Consider the following 10597-nt stretch of genomic DNA (forward strand, 5'->3'; position numbering starts at 1 on the left):
AAGCATCCCAAATTCTACAAAAAAGTTTATTTAGAAAGTGATAATCTTTTGAACACTACAATATATTATAACACTACTCATAATATAAAAAGTGATGATATTTATAGAGGTACCTACATTACTAGCAATCTCATTATTATACAATTTATCAGATGCACTCATGATTACTTCTAATCAAAGATGTTCTAATGTTCATTTACCAAGAAATGTATTGTTATTGACCAATTACATTTCACTATGTTGTTTTGGGGGAAAAAAAAAACGCATCAAGTTTTCCTTTTCCTTTTTAATTAGTATTAATTCGATAGTTAAAATTTTTCAATTCCTGCAATAATATATGTTCAATAAGATAGTAAACAAAAAAATATAAAATTATTGCACATCTGATAAGTGATAATCAAAAGTAAGAAACCGGGTATAAGAAAAATTCACCTAATTATGTTTTCTGTACAAAATTGCAGAAAGATTAAAGAGTTGAACTTTTCAAGTTACTAGCTATTTACTACTACCTACCACCGCTACTCATATTTGAAATAGAAGATATAAGCAAAATACCTAACATAACTACCACTCAAAAATATCCCACCCATCATCAACAAGATCCTTGTTGTCATCATTAGCTTTGAATTTTTCCATCTCCCTCTCCTTCAACTTCAACTTCAGTTTCTCCTTTAACTTTTCATGTTCCTTTTCCTTCTCCATATCCACCTTCTCCTCCTCCTTCTTCTTCCCCTCATCATCATGCCAACTTTTCTTAGAAGAAAGGCTTGCAACTGAGGCAGCTGGACTAGTCTTCAGTAGTTCAGTCGAATCACTGAGCACAGAACCAGCTTCCGATGCCACCGAGGTTTTGTGGGATGAACCTGAAGATGCTAAGATGCAACTGGTCTCCTTTGAGGTGAAGGATTGGCTCAAAGGAAGATTTGCATCAAATTTCTCTTTTAGAAGCCTAATGTCCTGACAAATAACAGATATTTCTCCTCTGCAGAGTAAACAAGTAAAAGATAAAATAACATCAGGATAGGGGTTTTTAAGAAAATCATAATTAACAAAGTCAAGAATATGCACACATACCATTGGTTTGCAAATTATCAACTCATAACCAAAACTAAAACAATGTAGAAAAGGTTAACAACCATTTCTAGCATTTTTCTAAAAAAACCAACAGTAAGTTTTTGAGATTAATTGATAATTGACAGCAAAGAGGATGAGATAATGGAAACAAGCAGGAAAATACATATTTAAAAAAGAAGCCTGAAAACACTTACTGCAAGACATCAACAACCCGCCCACGGTCCATCAGGAACTCCCGTAACTGCCAAGAAGAAAAAGCAAGAAACGGAACACTATAAATATTAGAAATATATTCCTCAATGTAATAATAAAATAAATGGTATAGCAGGGAAAGCACAAACCTTTGAATTCTCTTCTGCCTCCTTTTGTAGCCTTAAGGACTCCAGTGCTACCTTATTCATCTCCTCTTCCTGTTCAGCAAGAAGCTTTCTTGCAGATTCCTCCTTTTCCAGCTTTTCATGCTCAGCTGCTTTCCTCAATTCCTCTGCTGCAGCTAGTCGTGATTCAAGATTTTGGCGCATCTGGAAGCACACCGAGGAGATGAACCAAAATAAGAAGCTAGTAATTTTATTCCTTTGATATCAAGTAAAGTAATCCAAATGTGTGGAACAGCTTTTACATCCATTATTACATAAACTTATGGAGAAAATGTTTGAAGAACAATTTTCAACTAAACAAGTTAAATTGTAAACAACCTCATCAAGAATGGCAAGAGACTTGTCCCTCTCTTCAGACAAACCGAGCAGACGAGATTGAAGTTCCCTAAGTTCAGTTGCAAGAATTGCCTTTTCTCCATAAACTTCTCCTGCATGCTGCAAAAAGAATACTTGGGGTAAAAAATGTGTTCATTAACACAGCAGCACCAAACATTTAGTAACTTTTTAGATCAACTATTCTTATTGTGTACAACCATGTCATTTGCTTCTTTGGCATGTTCCAGCATTGTTTGATATTCTTCCACCCTAGCAAGAATATCGCAGCCTCCTGTAGCAGCTTCCATATTGGCCTCCTTTGCAGATTTCTCCTGAAGCTCCACTTCTCTCATTAAGTTCATAAGAGATTCCATTGATGAAAACAAAGTTCTCTGTATCATTATCAATATCAAATAAAATATTAATATAAAGTCAGAAGTTCTTAACAGATTTCATCTCGCAAATTGTTATTACATTATTCTAAACTCTTAATATTCACATATTAACTAAACCTTCCATTTAACAATTATAAATTGCTAGACGTCATTCGGTGTAGCAATGACATTACTTTCACAATCCAAGCCATTTATCATTATAAAGCTACTAGCAATGACTATAACATTCAATATAATAAGCAGCGGTTAAAATACCTTGTTAGTTTTTGCTTCATCAATTATCTCCTCAAGCACATCAATCCTGCATATTTGACTAGATTGGACAGTTTTATTATTCTGATGAATTTCATCAACAGCACCATTACTTTCAGTTGCAAGAAAATCTTGCTTTGAAGATGCAGAAACATTCTCTAGATCATCAATAACTGTATTTCCTTGAACATGACAAACAGCTTGACCCTCAGCATCTTCTTTGTCAATCAAGGCAGTTTCACATTTGTCCAGCAAGAGGTTTTCAGTAGAAATAGTAGCAGCAGAACTAACAAAACCCATCAATTCTTCAGTCAGAATGTTCGCATTTGCATTACCATTATCATCCAAGGAAACTGACTCCTTGATAACGTCACGTTCAATCTGTTGACACACCCCAGCAGAAATCAGATTTTTGCTGTCTGCATCTACATCAACTTGTCCCCACTCCCAATTTTCATAAGCATCCTGCCTAAAACCATTTGATGTATCCTTCTTAGATGTCTTACTTGAGGTCTCTCCAGTAAAGTTATCTTCACCATTCCAAAGAACATTTAGATCCAGAATTTGATTTCGCCCAAGAACTCTAGCAGTACCATCATTTGAATTGCTGACAGCATCCAGAGACACATTCAGATCTGGTGTACTAGAACAATCAACAGTTTTAGTAATTTGTATGGGCATCAATTGTGGAGCAGAAGAAAACCCTGCATCATTAGCCGTATTGGTTATTTCTACAGCTATAGAAGGTGAAGCAAAAGAAGGCCCAACATCTTTAACATCAACACGCCTACGATGTCTCAACTTATTCCCTTCCTCCTCCCGTTCAACTGCAAATTGAGCACATCATAAGAAGTTTATTAGGAAACCAGTTCAACATATACTATAGAGGAATGAATGCACATAACAAGTAAATGCACCTTGCAAATTTATTGGCACTCCAGGGCCATTATCCTGTGGAGGAGTAGCAGGAGGGTTGTTGCTTTTTGGAATAAAAGGAATAATTTCAGTAAGAACAATTTCAGCAGCTTGATCGGCATCCTTTGGATGTTCAATAGCCACAGCCCTCAGTATTCTGGAATCAACCTGCATATTGCAAAATGATGAAACAGAGCATTCATTTTGGAATCAGGAGAGAGTGATGCTTACATGCTGATCGCATACGGATATTAATACACAAAAAAATACTCTGGAATTTGGTAAGTATAGTCTCAAAAAATGCTTTCAAGCTTGTTCTCATGTATATGGAAACTACCAGTGTTGGTTTCTGAAAATTTGAAGACTATATACTTTTTTACCAATCACATAGTGTTAAATAACTAAATATCCGAAATTGTTCAGGTGAAATTAGTAGTGTCCTCTAAGGATTTTTAGGTGAAAGCCACAGCATATAACGCTATTCATTCATCCGAAAACACGCAGCTATTTTGTGTTTAATACTCAGCTAGAATCTCCAACACTGAATAATCTTTCTTTTTTTAATTAATTAAATATTTGAATATCGATTCAATCCCACAATTCAAAATTCTCATCTAGAATACAATATAATAACACCAGATCACAGGGTGGCGATTATTATACTTAAATTAAACAATAGATTATCATAATTCAATTACATTCTCAACTTTTAAAAAGGTAAAGAGCAAATACCTGTGGAAATATATCCTGCAAGCTCCTATAGACCGAATTGAAACCCATGATCAACAGATATTATCTGCCAGTTCATGTTATCAGAAAAAGGGGGTTAATAAACACAATGAATAGGAGGATCATTTTAAAAACGATAATACACAATTATCTGATCATGCAATTACAGATACAGATACACAACAAAATATGCGATCAAAACCCCAAACAGCTGCAAGATTACAATTCATGAATTATTCAAATAATCCAGTTGCAAAATTCACTCATAAACCCTAAAAGAATCTCTTCGTCACCCAAAAAACGAACATGTAGACAGAAAAAGCGGCAATCAAATTGAAAAAAAAAGAGAGAATCTTTTTCCGCCTAAATTGGAAAGTTTTCTTTTTCTCTTTAATTTTTATTTTCAGCTGAACAAAATCGCGTGGCAAAAGTGAAAAAAACCCTTCAATTTTTCATCCATAAGCTCAAATCATAATCCTATAAGCATAATTCAGCTAACCTTAATAGAAATAGTGAGAATTTAGAACAAAAAACAGAAACAGATTGAAATAAACAAGAATTGAGTGCAAAAAAGGTGAGAATTGAGAAAAAAAATAGATAGAGAAATTGGTGAAGAGAACAATGAAGAAGAAGAAGTGACCTAAGAGCAATGGACAGTGTGAAAGTGAAAAGAAAAAACACGAATTTGGACGATTATTATTGTTACGACGCTTTGTTTCGTAATAAGTATTTGTATTTGTAGCTTTATTTTTTTATTTTTTTAAATGTTTAAAAAAACAAAAGAAAAAAAAAGGGAAAATTGAAAATGAGTGAGGAAAATGAGGACCCATGCTTGCTTAATGGCTAAGGCCTTCACACTTCATGGTTGACGGCTCTCTTTAGAAGATCAAAAATCAAATTTAATTTAAATTTTGAATTCTTAAATAATTAATATGATTCAATAGTAATACAAAAAAAAACATGATTCAATAGTCACGGAAAAAAATTAATATGATTCAATATAAAATCAAATTTAATTTAAATTTTGAAATTCTTAAATAATTAATATGATTCAATAGTCACAAAAAATTAATATGATTCAATATCCAAATCATAAATAATAATTTTTAGTATTTTTTAAAATTGTTAGAGGTATACAAATCGAATTTTTTTATTTGTGTTTAAAAAATTAAAAAAATTGAAATACATAAATCAAATCCTCCGATTTGTGTTTAAAAATTAAAAAAAAAATTAGAGTACATAAATCAAATTCCAATTTTTTTTTAATTTTTAAATACAAATCGAAGACTCTAAGTACACAAGTAAGAGAATCCGATTTCTGTGCCTCTTAGAAATTGGACCGTCCAATTTTTACTCCTTAAACTAAATCATCTCACATTTTTTAAAAAAATCACAACAATTCAAAATTAAAAAAACCATTATTAATCTAAAATTAAAAATAAAAAAATGTTAATTTAAACATAATTAATTATTTTATTATTTTAATATATTATTAATTCTCTTATTTTAAAAAATTTTTATCTTTATCATTTAAAGAGAAAAAAATCACTATTTTCTAAAAAAAATCAGCTACTTATCTATACTAGCCAATAACAAACAATTTTTAAGTTTAAAATTTGTTTTATATTTATTTATTATTTTTCAAACATTATTTGTTTTAAAAGAGTTATATATATTTTAAAAAATTATTAGATGAACAAGTTATTTTTTTTAACTAAATTCAATCAATTTTTTAACTAAATTTTTTTATTGATTCTTACCTTATTAGACCAACTTAGTTATCAAAGTAATTTAATCATATAATATTATTGATATAATAATCATTATTTTACATTTGCTATTTTTTTTAAACGAGGTTGATTTAGTAAAAAATATAAAGACTGTGTATTTTATATTTTGATATAGATTTTATATAAATATTTTTTTTGTGTAAAACTGTACATACTAAATATATCATATTTGTTTTGAAATGATCATAGCCTACAATGCCATGTTGTTCTGCATTGCGAACCTTCCTTTCTTGTCAGTAATGTCTCTTTCTATATGTACTACTCTTTGTGAGTGCCTAGCATTTTTTTTGGGTACAACAATTGAAATCATGAAAGTATATACTTTTAGAGTGTCAAAATTATATCATTCCTCTCTGCTTAGTAGAACATTTTTCCTATCAAGTTTTTGGTGTTTTGAAATAGATATTTGATTGTACCAGTATCTTAGCGAAACCTCAAAGGTAGATAATTATGTTCCATATACATTAAAAAAACCCTACTATTTATATACTTAAACATTAGGTCAGATTGATCACCTCAACAATTAAATTATAATGCCATGATGTGTGGTTTAATCATTTTGTTATAAACCATTAATCAATGGTCTGCATTCAAGATAAAAAATACAATTTAATTCATTATTATATATTTTTATTAATTTAAAATATTAATATTTTTTAAACTAAATTGACAATTTTATTTTTCAAAAACTATTTTAACCGTTAATTCAATTAAAAAAAAAAAAAACACAGACTTTACAACATAGTTTGTCACTATGGGCTACTTTAGTTGACAAAACTTAAACAAAAGCCCATTATCTTTACAGGCCCAATTAAAATTTCTCTTTTTTCTTCTTTTGCTGCTGCTTCTCTGCAACTCAGTGCAACAGAGTGAGCAGTGTCACACACCTGAAAGCAATGCTCTTCAAACCCCACACCATCTCTTCCCACATCCTCAGCAACCACCTCAACCAACTAAGATCCATTTCAAGCCTCAAAGTCGTTTGGCGCAAAGACCCAGAACTCGACCGTGCAATCGAAAACGACAAGCGTTTCAAGCTATGCGCCCGCGTCGTTCGCGAAGTCCTCAACGAACCCCGCCACGTCATCCCCCTTCGCTACCTCGAAAAGCGTCGCCAAAGAATGCACCTCAAAGTCAAAATCGAAACCTTCCTCAACCATAACCCTGGTTTGTTCGACGTCTACTTGGACCGCATTAAGCCCAAAACCGAACCTGTCCGGTTCATCCGGTTCAGTGCAAAGCTCCAGAACTTTCTAGAAGAACAAAAGAGAATCTTCCAGAAGAACGAGGACTTGATCGTTGCGAAACTCTGTAAGCTTTTGATGATGTCTAAGAATAAAGTTGTTAGTGCTGATAAGTTGCTTCATGTCAAGAAGGAATTCGGTTTCCCTGATGACTTTTTGGTTGATTTGGTACCTAGGTATTCGAATTATTTTAGGTTAATTGGATCACCTGGTGAAGGGCAATCGTTCCTTGAATTGGTTAACTGGGAACCTAAATTTGCGAAATCTGTGATTGAGCATAGGGCTGAGGAGGAGAGTGAGAGGATTGGGATTAGGGTTAGGCCTAATTTTAGAGTTCAACTTCCTAGTGGTTTTGTGCTGAAGAAGGATATGAGGGACTGGGTTAGGGATTGGATGGAGCTTGATTATGTTTCACCTTACGCGGATGTTTCGCATTTGGAGCAGAATTCGAGGGAAATGGAGAAGAGGATGGTTGGTGTGTTTCATGAATTGTTGTCACTTTCACTGTATAAGAGGATTCCGGTGCCCATTTTGGGGAAGTTCTGTGATGAGTATAGATTTTCGAATGCCTTTTCGAGTGTTTTTACAAGGCATTCAGGGATATTTTATATGTCACTGAAAGGAGGGATCGAGACGGCGGTGCTAAGAGAAGCATACGAGGGTGATAAGTTGGTTGATTTGGATCCACTGCTGGAGATAAAGGACAAGTTTGTTGAGTTGTTGGAGGAAGGTTGGCGGCAGAGGGCGGAGGAGTTGAGGTTGAAACAAGAGAAGCTTAGGAGGGATATGGAAAATTCGGCCACCAAAGTTGACCAAATGAGTGTGAAAGAGACCAATGTGGATGGTCGAAGACATGTGGACAATGGAAGACGGAGAGCTTTCAAGGTGAGGAGAAAATATTGACCATTGTTGGCCAGAATGTTGCTCCTTAGTTCCCATAACTTCCCTTGAAATGCATGTGTTGTTATTTTATAAAAATTGAATGCTTACATGTCAACAAGTGCCATGTTGAAAGATGGTTTAGTAACATGTTGAGATATGGTTTAGTAAGCTTTTTGGCTTACTAGTTGAGACTTCAGCCTAATTTCTTGAATGTAAGGTAGAGATTAGAGAAATCTTTCTTCTTCCATAGTGTTCACTTTCACTAGTTGTGGGGTTAAGTTTTAACCTAGTTTTGAAATGACAGAAATCAATGTATTACTCCATTCCTTGCAAATATTTTAGTTCGCATTGCATAGTCTGGCTATCTAACAGTGCATTATATTATTGAACTTAACTATAAGAAAGGGGCTGTGGAAATTGGAAATCTATGATGCATGATAACTTCTGAAATTAAATTATCAAAAAAGGAGGTTCTAATTGAAATTAAGTTAGTGTTTCTCTAACTGATTGTCCTTTGGCATTTAGGATTTCAGTGAAACAGTGCTACAAGAAAATCTTTGTTTTGGTCCCGCACGAAGCCTGCAATATATTGGAGTTGGCGAGCAGTATATTTAAGTTCACAACTTATGAAAAATTCTTAATTTCTGCCAGACATCTGATGTGAGATTTCCTATTATAGTTTCAAGCGAAGGATACACATTAACATATCTGCTAAGGATGGAAGAAATGAATTGCAATCTTGGACTTTATTAGCAATTTCTGCTACCAAATAACTTTCTCAGAGTAGCAATGAAGTAATTTATATCCTTTCAGGAACAGCTGGAAGTAAGGCGAAAAGGTGTGAAGAACTTAACTTTTGTCATGTTATTATGGTATCATGCATGTTATCTTCAGAGAATTGTCCCCAATTAATAATATCAGATCACCTTGGTTGAGGGTAGCACTTTTGTTTTCAAGTCAAGATTGAGTTAGAAGTATTCTTACCTGTCTTTTGGTCTATCTTTGTTATGGTTATGATTATGATTAGATTGTAGTATGAAAAGAAATATTGCTGAGATCATATGGAATCAATGAAAATTTTGAATAGGCTGTGACTTTGATTAAATATTTTATTTCTACCCCTCAATAATATCTCCTTGGTTTGCACTTCATGAGTTCTGCATGCTATTAATTTGCATTATCTCACACACCCAACTTGTCACCATTGTGAGATGAATTGAATAAAATACTGATCAAGAATAAGGTGGGTGGTTTGAACTCCCACTTAGAATAGTATTTGTTGTCACCTACAAAGTCATCACACAATATTGATGAGAAATAGTAACCATTAACCAAAACTCTACCAACATTTATGAATTTGCAAGTATTTAAGCATGTTTACTTAGGGGCCACATGAACATCAAAACATTTCTGGGGTTCTTGATGGAGAGAGTCAAGATTCTAAATCTAATTACATTGGCTCTTACATTTTTGGCATTGGTGCCAAAGATGGAGAGCCAGATGAGGTCACCAATTTTTCCACTGCCTGCACTGCCTTCACCACCACAATCTCCTCCACTCCGTCCACTTTGTGCATCGCAATTTGCACTAGCAAACTATGCTTGTGGACAATTGCGTACCCAACCAACACTTCCATCGCTGCCAAATTCATTGCTCCCTGATCGTGATGAAGACGACGATGGGAGTCACCAAAGACACAGCCACAGGCATGGCCATTCACACCGGCACCGGCACGAACTCACTGCTTCGGAGCGGAACTGTTGCCGTTGGGCTAGGGAAATGGACAGCCAATGTGTGTGTGAAGTTCTACTTAGGTTGCCTCTGTTATACTTAGGTTTGTGATGCTGGGAAAAGGTTGAGTAGTGAAAAATAACCCAATGCTGCTCTTGGTCTTAAGGTTTAAAACTTGAAATTATATTTATAGTTTATTGTTCTTAGTCTTCTACTTCTTATTCTGTTAATGGTTGCTTTCAATTTACTCTAACATTGTTGGATGCGAAAAAGTTGAGGTTAAGAAAATTAACACTCATCAAAGTTAGTGGTTTGTATGATGATAAAACATAAAAGCATTCATGTAACTTTAATTACTTGCATTTTTATTTGGCTAGTATCATTCTCAAGTTTCAACATACATAATATATTGGCCAGTGGTGCCTATATGATATGCAACTTATGATTTCATTTTGAGAAACTTAGGATAATAATAGTAATATAATAGCACACGGTTGCTAATAGTAATAATTTTGGGTGGTAAAAGCTTGGTTTAACACGCGAAGATGGTGACTCTATATATGATGGAAGCCGCTTTCATCACATAATAATGGCTATTATCTTTCATGGGATGCCAAGACATACATGTGCAAGTCATCTTCGTGTTTTTGTAACTCCTTGCCTATTCACTCTATCTTTTATTTTTTATTATTTATGCCTATGTTTTTTTTTTTCAAGATTGTTACACAACACACACAATTTGCATTGGATGTCTCATCTTGATTTACACAACTAAAATAGAAAAATCCTAGCCAGCTATAATGCTCTTCCCATTGTGGCATTTGTGTACTCCTTTCACATACTATAGTGACAAGAAGGAAGAAGATATTCACTTGAAAATTGAAATACTTGAG

General features: G+C 33.7%; 3 protein-coding genes across 6 annotated transcripts; 2 read left to right on the forward strand and 1 right to left on the reverse strand.

Annotated features, from left to right (window-relative positions):
• Positions 1 to 387: 387 nt before the first annotated feature.
• Positions 388 to 4797, reverse strand: LOC107475765 (uncharacterized). 2 transcript variants are annotated; one of them, XM_016095426.3, is made up of 9 exons: positions 4698 to 4797; positions 4061 to 4124; positions 3331 to 3496; positions 2417 to 3240; positions 1985 to 2158; positions 1770 to 1886; positions 1416 to 1595; positions 1269 to 1315; positions 388 to 982 (listed from the first exon to the last, which is right to left on the reverse strand). In XM_016095426.3, exons 2-9 carry the CDS (start codon positions 4106 to 4108, stop codon positions 565 to 567), a joined length of 1974 nt encoding a protein of 657 aa, XP_015950912.1. In that variant the 5' UTR covers positions 4109 to 4124; positions 4698 to 4797; the 3' UTR covers positions 388 to 564. The 2 variants fall into 2 exon arrangements, with proteins under 2 accessions (XP_015950912.1, XP_015950913.1); XM_016095427.3 differs by lacking the exon at positions 4698 to 4797 and adding an exon at positions 4557 to 4640.
• Positions 4798 to 6686: 1889 nt separating this feature from the next.
• LOC107475766 (protein WHAT'S THIS FACTOR 1 homolog, chloroplastic) lies at positions 6687 to 8905 on the forward strand. 3 transcript variants are annotated; one of them, XM_021135928.2, is made up of 2 exons: positions 6687 to 7976; positions 8507 to 8905. In XM_021135928.2, the coding sequence occupies exons 1-2, from the start codon at positions 6744 to 6746 to the stop codon at positions 8507 to 8509; spliced, it is 1236 nt and encodes a 411-aa protein (XP_020991587.1). In that variant the 5' UTR covers positions 6687 to 6743; the 3' UTR covers positions 8510 to 8905. The 3 variants fall into 3 exon arrangements, with proteins under 3 accessions (XP_020991587.1, XP_052112785.1, XP_015950914.1); XM_052256825.1 differs by having other exon boundaries at positions 8653 to 8905; XM_016095428.3 differs by having other exon boundaries at positions 6688 to 7976; positions 8499 to 8905.
• A 460-nt stretch (positions 8906 to 9365) lies between these two features.
• LOC107475839 (uncharacterized) lies at positions 9366 to 9815 on the forward strand. Its single transcript, XM_016095516.1, has one exon. It carries the CDS (start codon positions 9366 to 9368, stop codon positions 9813 to 9815), a length of 450 nt encoding a protein of 149 aa, XP_015951002.1.
• Positions 9816 to 10597: the final 782 nt, after the last annotated feature.

The sequence above is a fragment of the Arachis duranensis genome, chromosome 2 (genome assembly GCF_000817695.3).
Source record: "Arachis duranensis cultivar V14167 chromosome 2, aradu.V14167.gnm2.J7QH, whole genome shotgun sequence".
Lineage (NCBI taxonomy): Eukaryota > Viridiplantae > Streptophyta > Magnoliopsida > Fabales > Fabaceae > Arachis > Arachis duranensis.